The 19627-nt window shown below is 59.6% G+C and overlaps 1 protein-coding gene across 7 annotated transcripts in view; it reads left to right on the plus strand.

Moving 5' to 3' along the window:
- The window catches only part of ACACB (acetyl-CoA carboxylase beta), a 128418-nt gene that overhangs the window by 104497 nt on the left and 4294 nt on the right, over window positions 1-19627 (plus strand). For 6 of the 7 annotated variants that reach the window (XM_089322887.1, XM_051835875.3, XM_051835873.3 and 3 more), the window contains 13 exons: window positions 257-460; window positions 2669-2824; window positions 5410-5532; window positions 5640-5909; window positions 7520-7617; window positions 8567-8687; window positions 9805-9915; window positions 11123-11266; window positions 12381-12501; window positions 13850-13946; window positions 16459-16555; window positions 16844-16979; window positions 18042-18219. In XM_089322887.1, coding sequence (XP_089179013.1) covers window positions 257-460; window positions 2669-2824; window positions 5410-5532; window positions 5640-5909; window positions 7520-7617; window positions 8567-8687; window positions 9805-9915; window positions 11123-11266; window positions 12381-12501; window positions 13850-13946; window positions 16459-16555; window positions 16844-16979; window positions 18042-18219 — 1856 coding nt within the window. Of the gene's footprint in view, window positions 1-256; window positions 461-2668; window positions 2825-5409; window positions 5533-5639; window positions 5910-7519; window positions 7618-8566; window positions 8688-9804; window positions 9916-10049; window positions 10169-11122; window positions 11267-12380; window positions 12502-13849; window positions 13947-16458; window positions 16556-16843; window positions 16980-18041; window positions 18220-19627 lie in introns of those variants that run through there. The other variant, XM_089322888.1, reaches the window with a different exon arrangement.

The following is a 19627-nucleotide window of genomic DNA, read 5'->3' on the forward strand; positions in this document are numbered from 1 at the left end:
AGACGCCTGCCTCCATTAGACCCCGGAACCTTCTGAGACTCGTTGTTGTTAATTTCAGCTGTGTCGTGAGACGGGCACCGCGCCTGGCCAGTGTCTAACCACTCGGCTAGGGGCCTCGGGTCGTTCCAGGCTGATAGCTCGTGCGGGGTATGCGGGCGGCGCCAACGCTGCGCCTTCAGTCCGCGTCGCCGCCCCACCGTCTTGGGAGTGTGCGGGGAGAGGGCTCTGACACGGGCCCTGGTGTGTCTTGGGGCAGATCGAGGAGTCGGTGCGCTCCATGGTGATGCGCTACGGCAGCCGCCTGTGGAAGCTGCGCGTGCTCCAAGCCGAGGTCAAGATCAACATCCGGCAGAGCACCAGCGGCAGCGCCCTGCCGGTCCGCCTCTTCATCACCAACGAGTCCGGCTACTACCTGGACATCAGCCTCTACAAGGAAGTGACCGAGCCCAGATCTGGCAACGTGAGGCCGGGCGGGGGCGCGGGGGGCTGCCGCGGTGGGGTGTGTGTGTGTGTGTGTGTGTGCGCGCGCGCGTGCACGTGCACGTGCATGCTCATTGCATCCTTATTGTGCCGCATCCGCACTTCCGACCTAAGCAGCAGCCCCACCCCCCACCCCGGGGGCGGGCACCTTTTCTCGCAGTGACGTCCAGTCCCAGGCCCGCGTACCCGGGTTCATCGTGGTGCCGCCTCCAAATTGGTTTGTGTAGGGAAGTACTGTCCCCGGCTGTTTCACTTCTGTGAAGTGGGTCAGGGGGCCTTTTGCCGGCCATTTGTGTGTATATGAGAGTACTCATGGTAGATGGAGTAAAAGTTAGGGAAGTGTTGTTGGGGCAAAAAACTTTTGAAATCCATGCAGAGTTTTTTTTTTTAAGATTTATTTATTTATTTGAAAGACAGTTAAAGAGAGGCAGAGGCAGAGAGAGAGAGAGACAGACAGGTCTTCCATCTGCTGGTTCACTTCCTAAATGACCACAATGGCTGTAGCTGAGCTGATCCGATCCGAAGCCAGGAGCCAGGAGCCAGGAGCCAGGAGCCAGGAGCTTCCTCCAGGTCTCCCACGTGGGTGCAGGGGCCCAAGCACTTGGGCCATCTTCCACTGCTTTCCCAGGCCATGGCAGAGAGCTGGATCGGAAGCAGAGCAGCCAGGTCTTGAACAGGCACCTGTATGGGATGCCGGCACTGCAGGCAGCGGCTTCACCAGCCATGCCACCGCGCTGGCCCCAGAGTTTTTTCATAATAGGTGTTTGTCTACAACTTTTTAAAGACCCTCTCTTACACTAAAATCAGCTTTAAAAAATTGTTTGTTCAGAGAGACACAGACAGAGCTCCCATCTGCTGGTTCACATCCCAAATGCGTGCAGTGGCCAGGGCTGGGGCAGAGCCGGGGAATTCAACCCAAGTCGCCCCTGTGGTGGCGGCGACCCAGCTGCTGGAGCCATCACTGCTGCCTCGTGGGGTCTGCACTGGGGCAAGCTGGAGGCAGGAGCCACAGCCAGGTTCTCTGATCTGGGGTGCGGGCATCTGTACTGCTGAGGCGGACGCACGCCTCACACTTTTCATTCCATTTTCCATGAACATTTAGAAGTCTCTCTCCTCTCTCTCTCTCACACACTCACACACACACACACACACACACACGTGATTTTAGTAATTTTGAAATACACTGTATTTATTTGGAAGTGAAGATGACACCCAGGAAGTTGCGGAATCAGGAGAGCGAGTTCTGTGTCCCCTCTCCCAGCTTCCCCTGAGACAGTAGCTCACGCAGCCCCAGCAGCGTGTTCCCAACAGGGGATTGGCACGGTGCAGTTCTGTTCCCTCGAATACAGGCCGTCCTCGGATTTCACCGGCTTTTGTGTGCACTTGTGTGTGTGCGTGTGTGTACGTGTGCCTGTGCACATGTTTGTATGTGTGTGTGTGCAGATGGTAAGATGATCACGATCATTTCTGCAGCTCTGCCTCCATGTCTCCCCCTGTGCCGTCCTGTTTGTGTGTGCATATGTGTGTGCACATGTGTGGATGTGTGTGCATATGTGTGTGTGCACATGTGTGCGTGTGTGTATGTGTGTACATGCGTGTCTGTGAATGGTATGATGACTATAGTCATTTCTGCAGCTCTGCCTCCGCATCTCCTCTGTGCCGTCCCGTTCTCTGTGTGTGTGTGCACTGTGTGTGCACGCATGTGAGTGGTGCGAGGGTCATGGTCGTTTCTGCAGCTTGGCCTCCGCGTCTCCCTCAGAGCCGTCCTGTTCTGTGTGTGCATGTGCGCACATGTGTGTGCACGTGTGTGCGTGAGTGAGTGGTACGAGGGTCGTGGTCATTTCCAGCTCAGCCTCCGCGTCTCCCTCAGAGCCGTCCTGTTCTGTGTGTGCATGTGTGCACATGCGTGTGCACTGTGCACATGTGTGTGCACATGTGTGTGCGTGTGTGAGTGGTACGAGGGTCATGGTCATTTCCAGCTCAGCCTCCGCGTCTCCCTCAGAGCCGTCTGTCCTGGTTGTCAGCAGAGACACAGCAGGGCCGTACACCAGCCCGGACCCTCCCTTGAGAGGCTGCAGGGCTTGGCTTTGCCTTTGCGAGTCCGCCGAGGGCTGGGTGGAGACAGGGGAGGGGCGGCCAGGTGGTCCGCGGGCTCCCTCACCGTCCGCCTTCTTGCCTCCCGGAACAGATCATGTTCCACTCCTTCGGCCACAAGCAGGGGCCTCAGCACGGGATGCTGATCAACACGCCCTACGTCACCAAAGACCTGCTGCAAGCCAAGCGGTTCCAGGCCCAGTCGCTGGGCACCACCTACGTGTACGACTTCCCGGAAATGTTCAGGCAGGCAAGTCCCGCTGCTCCACCCCCGTCCCCCGGGTCCTCGGCTGCTCCCTGGGACTCAGGCTAACGAACACGGAGAAGCAAACCCTGGGAATGAGTTAGGCACCCATTTTCCCAAAGCAAACCCACTTCCATCCCAGAGATAAGGTAGTCCCAGGGAGACATTTCAGAAAATAAAGGAGACCGAAAGAAAGATAAAAAGTGAGTCCTCCATCCGTGTTCTGTGACCAATCAATTAGCGTTCTGTTGCCTTTGCTTCCCGCCTCTTAAATGTCCCCTTTATTAAGTCTCTGCCCCTCGCCAGGCTCCATTCTAAGGCTGGGTGGACCAGGGTGAAGAGCAGGGGGTTACTGCCTTGACTTATTTACTTGTTTGTTTGTTTATATTTGAAAGGTAGAGTGGCAGTGAGAGAGAGAGAGAGAGAGAGCGCGCACGCGTCCATCTGCTGGTTCACTCTCCAGATGGCCACAACAGCCAGGGCTGGGTCACACTGAATCCAGGAACCAGGAGCTCCATCGTGGTCCCCGATGTGGAGGCAGGGGCCCAAGTACTGGAGCTGTCACCTGCGGCCCCCCAGGGTGTGCGTTAGCAGGAAGCTGCATGGGAAGCGGAGGTGGGATTCGATCCCAGGTACCCTGTAGGGGACGCGGGTGTCCCAAGAGGTGGCGCCGTGCACTGGGCCACAACACCTGCCCCAAGCCTCCTTCCAGAAAGGAATCTTTCCTTACGTGGTTCTGATTGAAGGCAGTGGGAAATGCAGAGGGGGATGGGAAGAAGGAAACAAAGTCACGGCCAATGTGTGCACCCACTATTGATGCTTTTCAGTTGTAGCAACATTTGAATGTGTTCAGTGGTTGCTTTCTGCCCCTTTTTAAACAATGGAGCCGGGCCTGTAGAAGAGATAAGCCAGCTGACCTAGTGCTGGGCTGTCTCTCCACTCCCCCTCCAGTGCTCGGTGACTGATAATTGTGAACCCGAGGTCCAGGGCCTCCCACTGGGCGGGAAGTGTCCGTTCTTACCTGTGCCCCAGCTGGGGGAGATGCAGCACAGTTGGAAAAGCTACTCACCGGAGTCACTGCAGCCTGGCCTTGAACTTTTGCTTCCTGCTGCCCCTGGGCAAGTTCTGTACCTTTCTGGGCTTCATTTTCCTGCTCTCGAAAAGAACAGTGGTGGTACCTGACTACAGGGCTGTTGGAGAAATATATATGAAGTGTTCAGTAGGTGCCTAATATATATATATATATTCAGTAGGTGCCTAATAAGCAAATAAGTAAATATATGTAAAGAACTCAGTAGGTGCCTGATGAATATGTGTGAAATATTCAGGAAGTGCCCAATAAATACATATATGTGGGGTATTCCATAGGCACCTAATGAATCTGCCATTATGAATATCATTGTCTGTGTCTTTTGCCTCTGCCCTCGTAGGTCGTAGCAGAAGAAGTAAAACTGAATCAGAAGCAAATCCATTCTTTCTCTTTTTGATAAAGAAGCAGGGTACCGGTTGAGTAGCCTTTATCTGAAATGCTTGGGAGCATAGATTTTACCATTTTGCATCCCTGATTCAAAAATCTGAAATCTGAAGTGTTCCAGCAAAGTCTGATTCTTTTTTATTTATTTATTTATTTTTTTGACAGGCAGAGTGGACAGTGAGAGAGAGAGACAGAGAGAAAGGTCTTCCTTTGCTGTTGGTTCACCCTCCAATGGCTGCGCTGTGGCCGGCGCACCACGCTGATCCGATGGCAGGAGCCAGGTGCTTCTCCTGGTCTCCCATGAGAGTGCAGGGCCCAAGTACTTGGGCCATCCTCCACTGCACTCCCTGGCCACAGCAGAGAGCTGGCCTGGAAGAGGGGCAACCGGGACAGAATCCGGTGCCCCAACCGGGACTAGAACCCGGTGTGCTGGCGCTGCAAGACGGAGGATTAGCCTAGTGAGCCGCGGCGCCGGCCAAGTCTGATTCTTAGGGTCATGTTGGTGCTCAGAAAGTGTCAGGCTTCAGAGTGTTTTGGATTTCGGATTCCAAATCAGCGGCGCCCCAGCTGTACTGTAGACAGCCCCCACCTTTGCAAACAGCTGAAGTGGAAAATTTCCAAGGGAAATGGGTCTTATCAAAACAGATTCAGAGGGGCTGCACTGTAGCGCGGTGAATTAAGCTGCCACCTGCGGTGTCGGCATCCCAGATGGGCGCCTGTTTGTGTCCTGGATGCTCCACTTTGTGGAGATACATAAACCGTAAATAAATGAAGAGACGGCACACACTTATGCATGATGGAAAGATTCTATATTGTGAAGTTAGTTCACACAATTAGTACATTCAGGCTCACTCCAGAGTATTCTTTGGTAGAATTTGGAAAGCTGATCCTAGGGGCGTGCATGTGGCACAGCGGTTCAGTCCTCACAGGACCCCTGCATCCCATCTGAGAGGGCCTGGGTTCAAGTCCCACCTCCACTTCCATCCGGCTTCTGCCTAGGTGCTCCCTGGAGGCAGCAGGTGCACTGCCGTCCCTGGGCCCCCGCTGCCCACTGGGAGACCCAGACTGAGTTGTACCAAGGACATCACGTGTTTCCTCTCTCCTCCTGTGTCCCCAGGCCCTCTTTAAGCTGTGGGGCTCCCCGGACAAGTACCCCAAGGACATCCTGACCTACACGGAGTTAGTGCTGGACCCGCAGGGCCAGCTGGTGGAGATGAACCGGCTTCCCGGCGGCAACGAGGTAGGCGCTCGGCAGAGCCCAGCCCCCCGGAGGCCGGCTCAGTCTTCCTCCAAGGCCCCCCTGCAGACACAAGCCCGCTGCCCTGAGACACCCGCCTCTCCCTGCAGGTGGGCATGGTGGCTTTCAAGATGCGGTTCAAGACGCGGGAGTACCCGGAAGGGCGGGACGTGATCGTCATCGGCAACGACATCACCTTCCGCATCGGCTCCTTCGGCCAGGGGGAGGACCTGCTGTACATGCGGGCGTCCGAGCTGGCCCGGGCCGAGGGCATCCCCAAAGTCTACCTGGCGGCCAACAGCGGGGCCCGCATCGGCCTGGCCGAGGAGATCAAACACATGTTCCAGGTGGCCTGGGTGGACCCCGAGGACCCCCACAAGGTACGCACGCCCTGGGGCTGGGGTGGCCGCGTGACGCTCAGCTGCTACAGGTGGGCAGAGCGCTGCAGGATCAGGATGGTTGTGAGTCCCGGTGACGCCACCCATGGAGAGGGCCACGCCTGAGCCCGTGCCACGGGGTCACGGCGAAAGGCTGGCGCGTGAAGCTTACTTTGTAAAATTCCCTTCAGGCTGTGTGCATAAGGTGTGCGTGAAACACTACTGAATGTTTTCCCTTTTTTTGTAAAGATTTATTTATTATTTATTTGAAAGGCAGATTCCAGAGAGGCAGAGAGAGAGAGAGAGAGATTGATTGATCAATGTTCCATGTGCTGGCTTACTTCCCAGATGGCTGCAATGGCCAGGGCTGGGCCAGGCAGAAGCCCGGAGCTCCCTCCAGGTCTCCATGTGGGTGGCAGGGGCTCAAGCACTTGGGCCATCCTCTGCTGCTTTCCCAGGTGCATGAGCAGGGAGCTGGATTGGAAGTGGAGCGGCCAGGACTTGAACCAGCGCCCATATGGGATGCTGGTGCTGGAGACGGTGGCTTAACCTGCTACGCCACAGCATTGGCCCCACAGAAGTGAAATTTGTGTTTAGACTTGGTCCCATCCCCAAGATCTCGTTATTTGCAGAAACTGGAGAATTTGAGAAAATTCCACATCTGAAACACTTGTGTCCCTAAGCATTTCTGCTAAGGAGCAGTAAGTACATGAGTGTGCGTGCACACACACACACCCCGTGCGCAGAGAGCACAACCAGTCTGACTTTAACATCAAGGTTGGGGGGGGGGGGTGGCTGGCCTGAAGGGAGCGAGTACCTGAGCAGGTTCTTCAGGGTAGTGGTAATGAAAAGATGGAGGAAGGCTGAGTGGCAGCGGCGGTGGGAGAGGGCCAGGTGGGCAAAGCTGAGCTCAAAATGCCCGTGAGTGTCCAGCTGTTATTAGCCTGGGTTACTCACGTAGTGCTGACATTTAAAACTTTTTAAAACTTTGAGGGGCAGGTGCTGTGCCTAGTAGGTTAAGACTGCTGGCATCCCATATAAGCACTGGTTCGAGTCCCAGCTGCTCCTCTTCTGATCCAGCTCTCTGCTGTGGCCTGAGGAAGCAGTAGAAGATGGCCCAAGTCCTTGGGCCCCTGCACCTGCATGGGAGACCCAGAAGAAGCTCCTGATTCCTGGCTTCAGATTGGCCCAGCTCCAGCCATTGAGGCCATTTGGAGAGTGAACCAGCAGATGAGAGACCTCTCTGTTTCTGTCTGTAACTCTACCTCTCAAATAAATAAATAAATAAATTTAAAAATTATTTGAAAGGCAAAGAGAGAGAGAAAGATTTTCCATTGACCGGCTCACTCCCCAAACGCCCACACCCACCAGGGCTGGGCCAGGGGGACACCAGGAGCCAGGAGCTCCATCCAGGTCTCCCATGGGGGTGGGGGGGGCCCAGGTGCCCGAGCCTTCCCTGCTGCCTCCCAGGGTGCGCATCCCCAGGCACTTGGTTATGGGATGCCAGATCGCCCAGGCCAGTCATCTGCTGCCGCGCTGACGGGCATTAACAAGCAGTGGCCGGGCGTGCAAGCAGCTGGACCCCCGGGGCTCACTGAATTCCGATTTTCAAGGGGTTCAAATACCTGTACCTGACCCCGCAAGACTACACGAAGATCAGCTCCCTGAACTCCGTGCACTGCAAGCACATCGAGGAAGGAGGAGAATCCAGGTAAGTCTGGGGCTCCTGGCCCCTCCCTGTGCACCTGTGCGCAGGGCCGTGGCTTCTCGCCGCCGCCCCAGGGCAGTATCTTCAAGGCGGGTGGTGGCGTTTGCGCCAGGGGATCCTTGAGTGCCCTCCGGGGCGAGCACGGCTGGGACCCTTGAAATGAACCACTCCTTTGTCAAAATCGCACAGCCTGCAGGGAGAATTGGGCTCCTGGCTCCTCAGTGACATGGTGGGCGGGGCAGGGGTCTGTCCACTGAGAACCTGAGGCCCCCCACTGACCGTCGATCGTTCCCAGGGAAACTTCGGTCTTCCCTGAGTGCGACCGACTAAATCAGGATTTCTCGGGGGGTTTCTGGAATGTGCATTAGTGATATGTGGGGGGAAAAAAATTAAATTTCTGTAGTGAAATGAGCTTGCGAACACTGCGCAGGGCCATGTGATGTACACCTTGCTGCAGGCCTTCGCAGAACCTTTGCAGCGAAGGGCTCCGGCGGCTCTCGGAGCGCGGGCGGGCATCGCAGGGAACGAGGGGGAGGGCCCTGGACCCCGGCCTTCCCTTTGACCTCCCCCCCCGCCCCGAGCCTGGTGTGGGGGTGAGGGGCGGGGCTCGGAGCACGGGCGGGCATCGCAGGGGCCGAGGGGGCGGGCCCTGGACTCCGGCCTCCCTGAGCCTGGCGTGGGGGTGAGGGGCGGGGCTCGGAGCACGGGTGGGATGGGGCTTCTGCGTGGGCAGGCATAGCAGGGGCCCAGGGGGAGGGTCCTGGATCCCGGCCTTCCCTTTGACCCCCGGTTCACGCCCTCCCTGAGGCTAGCGTGGGGGCGAGGGGCGGCTCTTGGAGCGCGGGCGGGCATCGCAGGGGCCCAGGGGGAGGGTCCTGGACCCCGGCCTCCCCGAGCCTGGCGTGGGCGCGAGGGGCGGGGCTCGGCCTCCGACGGGCGTCTGGTCCTGCAGATACGTCATCACGGACATCGTGGGCAAGGAGGACGGCCTGGGCGTGGAGAATCTGCGGGGCTCGGGCATGATTGCGGGGGAGTCCTCCCTGGCGTACGACGAGATCGTCACCATTAGCATGGTGAGCCCCCACCCGCCCAGCCCCGTGGCCCAGCGAGGACCCCCGGGCACCCACCGTGTGCCTGCACCCACGAACACCGTGTGGCCATTGTGTCACCTCCACCCCCGCCCGCTGCCCCAGCTGGGAATCTCAAAGCCGCCCTTGGAAGTACTTCCGCGTGGACCCGGAACAGCTAGCGGCTACCTCCTCCCCCAACATCACCATGAGGCCGGGAAGCCATTTCTGATGGTTCATGGGACAAATGGAACTGACAGATAGCTAAGTCTGTGTTGATGCAGAAGGAATGGTTTGGATCCGTGCCTGCCTTCTTCATGGTCCATTTCCCTCTGGTGTGAATACGCCATCATCCCGTGTGGGCACCAGTTTGAGTCCCTGTGCTGCAGGTCGGCTCGGGTTCCACCGAGGGTCCCAAGCCTGGAACCGCCAGCCTCGGCAGTGCCCGGCTCTCCTTAGAAATGTGCTCCGCCCCACCCCAGGCCTCAGACCCAGGAGCGCCGGGCAGGGTTTTGCTGCTGAGATGGCCTAGTCGTGGGCGGTGTCCACACACTGGTGCCGCTCCAAGCCCAAGGATGACCCCTCATAGGGCACGGACTTGAGGTTTCTTTTTTGCATCAGAATGTAGGAGCCTTTTCATTCCATTGTGCAGGGACCCAGGGCTCACCAGACAGTCCACAATGGCGCAGGGAATGCCTGTGTTCTGGTCCTCCCACCTCCCCCGCGGAGCAGGATTGGAACCAGGAGCTTGCCATGGGTGCGGTCCTGTTAGCTCCATGCAGGCCGTCCCTGGCTTCCATCATTTTTATCTGCCGGGCTCTCCCGCACGTTTGGGTTGTGCGATGGCTCTGGAATGGCCAAGTTCAGTAGAAATGCACCCAGGCCTCCTAAGACCCCGAGCCTTCACCATCTGTTCACTTTTCCCGTGCTTTTCTTAGCTGGCAGGGTTCTCTCCGGATAGGAAGCCAAGCTCCAAGTGCCTGGTGGGACAGGCTTTTGCTTCTGCCATTTGGGGCTCAGTCAGGTGGAACCCGGGCGAAGCCGGAACTTCCATTTATGGCCACCAGGGGGCGATGAGGCACGCCACCCCTGGGACTCAGAAGGGGTGGTGTCTCCTCCACAGGTGACCTGCCGGGCCCTGGGCATCGGGGCGTACCTGGTGAGGCTGGGCCAGCGCGTGATCCAGGTGGAAAATTCCCACATCATCCTCACAGGAGCCAGCGCTCTCAACAAGGTGACGGGGCGTGCATCTGCGGGGCAGGGGTCGGCGCTGAGGCAGCCCAAAGCCAGGAGCCAGGAGCTTCCCCTGGGTCTCCCCCGGGGGTGCAGGGGTCCAAGCACTGGGGCCATCTTCCACTGCTTTCCCAGGCGCATTAGCAGGGAGCTGGATGGGAAGAGGAGCAGCCGGGACTTGAACCGGCGCCCATATGGGATGCAGCATCACAGGCTGAGGCTTTACCCGCTAGGCCCCAGCACCAGCCCGGTGAGGGTCATTTCAAGTTCCCACTCTCCTCTCCGTGGGAAAGCAGTTACATTGCTGCTGCTGGGAGAGCTGCTGTCTACTGCTGCAGACCGGGCCCTGGGAGCCTAAGTAGAGTGAACGTCAGACTCTTCCGGTGAGCCCCGCTCCCTGTATTATGTTTTTAAAAGTTAGTATTTTGGAAAGTTTTTTTTTGTTCATATGCAAGGCAGAGAGAGAGAGAGAGAGAGAGAGAGAGATCGTCCATCTGCCTGTTCACTCCGCCAAATGCCGACCACAGCCAGGAGCCCAGAATTCAGTCCAGGTCGCCCATGTGGGTGGCAGGAACCCAAGTATTCAAGCCGTCAGCGGCTGCCCCTGGGCTGAGCACCCACAGAAACTGGAATTGGAAGTGGAGCCGGGCCGGGAACCCAGGCTCTCTGATGCGGGCTGTGGGTGTTCCGTGTGGCGTCTTAACCATTGTGCCAGTCCCCCACCCCCTAAAAAAACTGACTGAGGGGCCGGTGCTGTGGCGTAGCAGGTAGAGCGGCTGTCTGTGGCACCGGCGTCCCGGGTAGACACCGGTTTGAGTCCTTGCGCTGCAGATCGGCTCGGCTTCCACCGAGGGTCCCCGAGCCTGGCTCTGGTACCGCCAGCCTCAGCAGTGCCCGGCCCCACCCCAGACCTCAGACCCAGGAGCCCGGCCGGGCAGGGTTTTGCAGCTGAGATGGCCTAGTTGTGGGCGGCGGCCACTGGCGATGGAGTGGGGCTGCGGATTGGAATTCCCTGGAAATCAACAGGACACAAAGTGGCGCCCTCTCCAAGCCCAAGGGTGCTGCTGTCATCGCGCGGGTACAGCCCGGGCAGCAGGGTTTTGAAAGGAGTCGGGTGATTCCCAAGTCGCAGCCAGGATCGCGGATGAGCCGCTCCATGGAGACCCTGGGCCGCGCAGGGTGTTGCTAACCGCGTCGCGTCCACGCAGGTGCTGGGGAGAGAGGTCTACACGTCCAACAACCAGCTGGGTGGGGTGCAGATCATGCACTACAACGGCGTTTCGCACATCACCGTGCCGGACGACTTCGAGGGGGTGTACACCATCCTGGAGTGGCTGTCCTACGTGCCAAAGGTGCAGCGCGGCCCTGCAGCCGGAGCCGGCTGTGTGTGTGTGTGTGCATGTGTGTGTGTATGTGTGTGTGCATGTGTGTATGCGTGTATGTGTGTGTGCATGTGTGTGTATGTGTGTGTGCATGTGTGTATGCGTGCGCATGTGTGTGTGCATGTGTGTGTGTGTGTATGTGTGTGTGCATGTGTGTATGCGTGTATGTGTATGTGTGTGTGCATGTGTGTGTATGCGCGCGTGTGTGTGTGCATGTGTGTGTATGTGTATCTGTGCATGTGTGTATATGTGTGTGTGTGTGTGTGTGTGTGTGTATCTGGGGGGGGCTATGTCATCAAGCTCCTGTGCTGTGTCCCTGTCACCTCCTGGGTGGTGGGGAGCCGGGGGCACTGTGGGGGCGGCTGGAGCTCCATTCTCCTAGCCCCTCCTCCTTCCCTGCCTGGCGCCCCGCCCTGCACCTGCTGTCCCGTGCTGTCTGGGTGGCACTCCTGCCGCGCCCAGGGTGTGTCTGCTGACTCTTTAGAAAGGGGTAAAGGGAGCGGTGAGAGCCCGGTGGTCACGATGCCTGTGGCCCACATCTGAATTCCTGGGTTTGATTCCTGGCTCTGGCTCTGGCCCAGCCTGGTTGTTGCCAGCATTTGGAGACGGGAACCCCTCTCTCTGTCTGTCTGTCTCCCTGTCTGTCAAGAAAAGCGACAACGCTGGACAGTAGAGAACCCTCGGGCTTTCCAGGCTGGCTGGACTTGACTTGATTGCTGGCTGCTTCATGTCAGTGGGACCCTGGGACGGTCTTGTTTTAAGCCTCAGTCTCCTGACCTGTGAAATGGGGTGATAACAGCACCTGTGCCGCAGCAGGGACCCTTTCCTGCCTTTCTTTCATGCCTAGGGCCATCTGTTCCCTCTGAGCTCTGGGGTGCCCTCAGGAATCTGTAGATGGGGCCTCAGGTCACCCGTGGCAGGGGCGATGCCTGACTCACTCTCCAACCAGAACAGTGGCTCCAGAAGCCATAGTGAGGGGCTATTGCTGCCCACCCAGGCATAGTCGTAGCCAGAGTAGAACACACACACACACACACCAGATGACAGGCGCCGGGCACACAGTTGGAGCCTGACTCTCTTCTAGGATAATCGCAGCCCGGTCCCCATCGTCATACCCAGCGACCCCATTGACAGAGAAGTTGAGTTCTTCCCATCCAGAGCGCCCTACGACCCCCGGTGGATGCTCGCGGGGAGGCCTCACCCGAGTAAGTCCCGGAGCGCTCTGCCTGGAACCTGGGTCTCGTGTTCCATTCTGCGGCCTGGGACAGAGGGAGGGGCACACCCGGGAGCCAGGGCAGGGGGAGGAGATTTTACCCCGATTTCTCACTGCCAGGAAGGAGCGGGAGCAGCTCTGGGTTCTGGAGCTGACAGTTGGAGGCGAGGTGCAGGCGGCGTCATGACCTCCCTCTCTGCGCTGCCGCGTGGTCTCCTAGGTGGGAAATCCTGAGCTGAGACGTCAGCGTTTTAAAGAGAAGGCTTGGCCGGCGCCACAGCTCACTAGGCTAATCCTCTGCCTGCAGTGCCGGCACCCCGGGTTCTAGACTCAGCTGGGGTGCCGGTTCTGTCCCGGTTGCTCCTCTTCCAGTCCAGCTCTCTGCTGTGGACCAGGAAGGCAGTGGAGGATGGCCCAAGTGCTTGGGCCCTGCACCTGCACGGGAGACCAGGAGAAGCACCTGGCTCCTGGCTTCAGATCGGCTCAGCGCGCCAGCCGTAGCGGCCATTTGTGGGGTGAACCAACAGAAGGAAGACCTTTCTCTCTGTCTCTCTCTCCCACTAAGTCTGCCTGTCAAAAAAAAAAAAAAAAAAAAAAAAGGCCGGCACCGCGGCTCACTAGGCTAATCCTCCGCCTAGCGGCGCCGGCACACCAGGTTCTAGTCCCGGTCGGGGCGCCGGATTCTGTCCCGGTTGCCCCTCTTCCAGGCCAGCTCTCTGCTGTGGCCAGGGAGTGCAGTGGAGGATGGCCCAAGTGCTTGGGCCCTGCACCCCATGGGAGACCAGGAAGAAGCACCTGGCTCCTGCCATCGGATCGGCGCGCCTGCCGCGGCAGCCATTGGAGGGTGAACCAACAGCAAAGGAAGACCTTTCTCTCTGTCTCTCTCTCTCACTGTCCACTCTGCCTGTCAAAAAAATAAAATAAAATAAAAAAAAAAGAAGGCTCCTCCCCTCTGCCTCCCCTCCCCCCCCACCTCCACTTCTCCCTTTCCCACCCCTCCCCTCCCTGAAGTCCCACCTCCTGGCAGGCTCCTGTCTGTCCCCAGGCGAGAGGAGGCGGAGTGCGGGCAGCGCTGGGGCGTTTGCAGTGCTGGCGGGCGGTGGGTGGCTGTCGGCTGTTCCGTCTGCACCGAGCCCCTGCCTTGGTGCATTTTGGGCAGCCCTGCTTTGGGTTTGGGTTTGTTTTTTTTCTTTGGCGCGAGGTTGGGGTCTGTGGCTTTCCAGGGCCCCGGGCGGGGTGGGGGCTGTGAGGCGGCAGCTGGGCTGCCCGTCCACGGCCGGGCGGGTCCCGCGGACCCCAGGCGTCCTCACCAACCCGGCCTTCTGCTTTGCTGCCCACAGCTGTCAAGGGGGCCTGGCAGAGCGGCTTCTTCGACCAGGGCAGCTTCAAGGAAATCATGGCACCCTGGGCCCAGACCGTGGTGACGGGACGAGCCAGGTAACGCCGCGGGCGGGACCAGGGCACCGGCCTGGCTTCTCCAGGCCTCGGGACCCCAGTGCTGGGCTGGGCCACCAGGGGCCTTTTCCACACAGCCCCAGGGCTTTTTGGAACAAGCAGCCAGTTTGGGGATGGTGAACCTCTTCATGATGTCTGGATTCGTGCCCTGGAAGGCATGTCGGCTGGGGCCAGTGCCGTGGCGCAGCAGGTGCAGCTGCCGCCTGGGACGCCAGCACCCCATGTGGGCGCCAGTTTGAGTCCCGGCTGCTCCACTTCCGGTCCAGCTCCTAGCCGACGCATCTGGGAAAGCAGTACATGATAGAGGCATCTCAACCAGCTAGCCTCTTGCTGGGGCTGGGCCTCTTGTCCCTGGTGTCCATCCACTACTCTCAAGGGCTGTGAAAAGGCAGCCCTGGGTGCCCACCACAGACACTCAACTCTGGGAACCCCTTCAAGGAGGGCCGTGGGCGGGAGCCCCTGGTGCGCACTGTCGCAGTGGGAGGCCGAGATGCTGGGATGCTTTCGGAGCTGAGCTGCCCGCTCTGCAGGGCTGTGGCCCTCGGCTTTGCAGACAGCCCCAGCTGTGTCCTCGCGGGCTGCCCCCCGGATTCCCGGTGCCGCCGTGTCCGAGCCACACGTCCCCGCTCATAGTCATCGACCCAGAGGCTTCCTGTGAAGATGAGAAAGGAGAACACACTTTTAAAAGTTTGGGGGAGAGTGAGGTCGGAGGGAAGTTTAGGGACAGGCGCTGATCCTGGCGGTTAAGATGTCCATGTCTACCGATGGCTGGAGTCCCAGCTGCTCCCGCGACCCCGGCTTCCTGCCAAGGCTGACCTGGGGGTTGGCGGCTCTGGCTTCGCTACCTGGGCCCACGTTTCCCATGGCGGGGGTCTGGTTGTGTTCCTAGCTCCTGGCTTCAGCCCCAGCCCAGCCCTGGCCATTGTGGGCACCTGGACAGTGAACCAGCAGTTAGGAACTCGCGGTCTCTCTCTTTCCACCTCTGCCTCTCAAATAAGCTAAGAAAAAAAAAAAAAGATTATATCAGTTCAAAAACCTTGAAATCCATGCTGCTTTTTTCACAATGTGCAACTTCCATTAACTTTTTTGAAGACCCATGTTAGGCTGGCTTTCAATTTCTTTTGCACCAAAATTAATATCTCCTTGAATTTTGCTTCCCATGCACTTTTTGAAGTCCCCTTGTATGTGTGGCGCTTAAAATGTCCCAAGTGCGCCACAGGTGGTAGCTGCTGGTACTGCTGTCCCCTTCCTCCTGGGCAGTGTGTGTGGGCAGGGATTCTGGGCAGCAAGTGTTAGGCTGGTACAGTGTTGCTTCTCCCTGTTTTAAACACTTAAAAAACCAGAACCCCTGGGGGTGGCTGTTAGGGTACAGCAGTTTAAGCCACTGCTTGGGACCCTGAATCCCATATGGGAGAGCTGGCTCGAGTCCCAGCTGTTCCACTTCCAGTCCAGCTTCCTGCTAACACGCCCGTGAAGAAGCAGGTGCTGGCTCACGTGCTGAGTTCCTGCCCCTCACAGGGGAGACCCGGATGGACGTCCTGGCTCCTGGCTCGGCCCCAGCCCTGGCTGTTTGGGGCGTTAGGGTACTGACCCAGCAGATGGGATCTCTCTCTCTCTCTTTCAAAGAAGTTTTAAACTATTTTTTAAAGAAAGAAACTTGGCGCCCCAGGCTGTCTGTTTGTAAAAAGTGACTTGGTGTTGGCCGGCGCCGCGGCTCACTAGTCTAATCCTCCGCCTAGCGGCGCCGGCACACCAGGTTCTAGTCCCAGTCGGGGCGCCGGATTCTGTCCCGGTTGTCCCTCTTCCAGGCCAGCTCTCTGCTATGGCCAGGGAGTGCAGTGGAGGATGGCCCAGGTGCTTGGGCCCTGCACCCCATGGGAGACCAGGAAAAGCACCTGGCTCCTGGCTCCTGCTATCGGATCAGCGCCGGCCGCAGCACGCCGGCCGCGGCAGCCATTGGAGGGTGAACCAACGGCAAAGGAAGACCTTTCTCTCTGTCTCTCTCTCTCACTGTCCACTCTGCCTGTCAAAAAAAAAAAAAAAAAGAAAAGTGACTTGGTGTCTGGGCTCGCGCTGGCCGGGGTGCTGGCTGCTGGCCCCGTGTGGTGATCCAGGCTGAAGTTCCAGTGAATTATGGTGACAGACGATGTCCTGTTTGGTTCCTCACCACTTCCGCGGCCCAGGGGCCATAAGCAGCTCACACCTGCCATGTTGGATGGTGCCCGCAGAGAACATGACCTTTATCACAGAAGGTTCTAGAAGGTCACGCTAACCTAGGCACTCTGCTGGCAGCTCATAGGTCTCCCAGCTTGTGACTGTCCGCTTTGGAACTTCTAGGCCCTCTGATGAAGCCCACCCCTGGATTAAAACACCCACACTGGGGCTGGGTGTGGGTGTTTTAACACCCACACTGGGGCTGGGTGGGCCCCACCGACCCCGGGGTCCTCTCGGGGTGCTGCTGCCTGGTGCTCAGCTCACCGTGCTCGCCTTGCAGGCTGGGGGGCATCCCCGTGGGCGTGATCGCCGTGGAGACGCGGACTGTGGAGGTGGCTATCCCCGCGGACCCCGCCAACCTGGATTCCGAGGCCAAGGTGAGGGGCTGCTCCCAGCAGGAGTGCGCGCCGCCTTCCTGGCTTTGAGACCTCGCAGACGGTGGCCCTGGGGGCAGGGCGCCTGTGTCTTGGGCCCTCCCTCCGGGGGCTGCATCGTGTCCCACACCGCCTCCCCACATCCTCAGGGGGTGATGAAGATCCCAAGGATGCCCCCACCCCCGCCCCAGATGCTGGGCTGGCGTGGCCCTGCCCGGGCTCTGGGCGCCGCTCTGGTGGCGCTGGCGCCCCGTGGCCTGCAGGCGCCTCATCCGGGCCCCTCTGCCGTAGGTGGTCCAGCAGGCGGGCCAGGTGTGGTTCCCCGACTCCGCCTACAAGACGGCCCAGGCCATCAAGGACTTCAACCGGGAGAGGCTGCCGCTGATGCTCTTTGCCAACTGGAGGGGTTTCTCGGGGGGCATGAAAGGTGAGGCCACGCCTCCGGGTCCTGTGTGAGCCCCAGGGTCACCTGGGCTGCAACCTGGCAGGAATCCCGAGACAGGAGACGGTGGGGGGGGGTTCCCATCAGCCCGTTCCAGAGATGAGGAGCTGGGGGCTGGAGGCAAGGTGTCACTCCCCCGAGCTGCGCTGTGAGTGGCAGCACGGGAAGTGGCCGGGTGACACGGTCCCCTCCTCGGGGCAGCGGGGGGCCGGAGGGACCGCGTGGCCGTGCTCAGGTGTTTAAGGTGTGGAGCACGTTTGCCGAGATGGTGGCTCTCGGGGCTGGCGTGGGAGGCAGGCTCAGCGCTGCTCTGAGCCTCAGTTTCCCTGCTTTGTGAAGGGGGGTGGGAGCAGAACCAGCCCCGGGGGGGGGGGGCAGGATCTGGTGCACTGACCGGAGCCCCGCCGGCACTGCTGTGTTGATGGCTGACAGTCACGGCCCTCGTCCTGGGGGCCTACAGCTGCGGCTCGGGACCACATAACCAGGAGGGCTGCTGAGCGCCTGCTGTATACAGCATGGTGTGTGCGGCGTGGGTACCCGGGCCAGGCAGGCTCACACCCCAGGGACTTTATGACGCCCCGAGAGGGGTGTGCCACTTGAAACTCCTGTCTTGCTTGCTTCTGGAATTTTCTATTTCATATTCTTCGACCCACCGCTGACTGCAGGCGTCTGAACCCGCAGAAAGCGAAAGCAGGGTTCAGTGCTGGGCTGCTGGCTGCTCTGCGGTCACCACGTGTGACAGTGGAGGGGGCGTGGCCTGGTGGGCGGTCAGGGCAGAGCCGCCCATGGGCGTGTTGGGGGGAGGGACAGAAGATCGCCCGACCTGAGCTGGACCTCAGGGCCGGTAGTCGCTCCCTGCGCCTGTGTCCCCACCACGTAGGGCACAGTCAGCCTGGACCAGCTCCTGGCTCCTCAGGACCCTGTGGACGATGGGGCTGTGGCTCTGTGGGCAGGTGGGCGGGCGGGCGGCACAGGGGCCCACGGCCACCTCCCTGGCGGGCGGCGCGGGGGCCACGGCCACCTCCCCAGCAGCTCTGTGCCCTGCAGACATGTACGACCAGGTGCTGAAGTTCGGGGCCTACATCGTGGACGGCCTCCGGCAGTACAAGCAGCCCGTCCTCATCTATATCCCGCCCTACGCCGAGCTCCGCGGTGGCTCCTGGGTGGTCGTGGACTCCACCATCAACCCCCTGTGCATAGAAATGTATGCGGACAAGGACAGCAGGTGCGTGTGTGGCCCTCAGGCTGGCTCAGCCTGCTCACTCCCCGCCCGGAGCCCTGCACCCGTGGGCCGAGGGCTGAGCACCGTGGAGTGAGTTTCTCACGGCCCCAGGACCTCCCGCTTGACCAGTCCCAAACTAGGCCAGCGCGTGGTTGGGTCTTTTCCGCTGTTAGTGGCTGGAGCCAGGAGGTGGTGCACAAGTTGTTGTCTCTGTTTTCGTAACTCAGACCCATCTTCTCCCCAGGGAAGTTTGCAACCAAGAAATACAAAGGGAAGCCAAACGCACCCGAGCTTCCTGGCAGCCTGGGTGAAAAGGGAAATTGGCTCAATCCTTTGGCTCAGTCCTGTCTCTCAGTATCTCTGAGTTTCTCCCAGAGCTGTGATTTCCTGTGGGAGCTGTTTTATTCAGTTTGATGACCCAGAGCCCAGCACAGTGCCTGGGTCTTGGGAGGCAGTCAGCAAATAGTGGCCGAACAAATGACTGAGTGGACAGTGGCGTGAGTGAGTATCAGTCTTCATAGAGACCTGCTGTAACAGGATTGGCCCCAGGAGCTCTGATGGAGAGCATGTGGGTGCCTCCGAGGGGGCAACTCTGTGGCCTGCTGTGCCGGATGCAAAGTCAGCCCGAGCCACAGGCGTGCCGCCCCTCTGTTCATCCCCCATGCAGTCAGCGAGGATCTGATGAGCGCCTACCACATGCCAGGCCCTAAGTTAGGCATCGAGAGAGGGTGGCAGCCCGCCAAGCCCTTCCTGCTCTCCTGGCGCCCAGGCCTGGGGGGCCGCCGAAGTCTGTCCTCCAGGAAGGCTCGAGGGACTCAGCAGCACCCAGGGGGGTCATCAGCCTTTCTCACCCTGGCCCCCAGGAAGCTCAGAGCTGCCTGTCGTCTTTTCTCAGAGGGTCCGAGCCGTCAGAGGAGGAAGAGGTTGGGGAGAGGCCGAGGAGGCTGGGAATGGGAGGGAGCTGAGCCCCCCTTGTGCCTTCCTGAGCTCAGAGGAGACCAGAGACGGTGTCCCAGCTGCCTGAGAGCCTACACGGGCAAGGTCTGGCAAGGTCGGAGGAGGAGACTCGGCTGCAGTGGGGAAGGCGTGAACCCCTGCCGCTTATAGCATTGTTTGAAAAAGTGGGTTCAGCCCCTCCCTCTGTAGATACCCACACAGAGGCCCAGAGAGGGGCAGCAGCCTGCCCAGGGACACACAGCCCGTGAGCACGGGAGCTGAGCCTGCATCCCAAGTCACAGCCCGTGAGCGCAGCAGCTGAGCCCGGGTCCCGGGTCACAGCCCGTGAGCGCAGCAGCTGAGCCCGGGTCCCAGGTCACGGCCCGTGAGCGCAGCAGCTGAGCCCGGGTCCCGGGTCACAGCCCGTGAGCGCAGCAGCTGAGCCCGGGTCCCGGGTCACGGCCCGTGAGCGCAG

This window comes from Oryctolagus cuniculus, chromosome 21 (genome assembly GCF_051225735.1).
Source record: "Oryctolagus cuniculus isolate XC-2025 breed Fujian yellow rabbit chromosome 21, ASM5122573v1, whole genome shotgun sequence".
Classification (NCBI taxonomy): Eukaryota; Metazoa; Chordata; class Mammalia; order Lagomorpha; family Leporidae; genus Oryctolagus; species Oryctolagus cuniculus.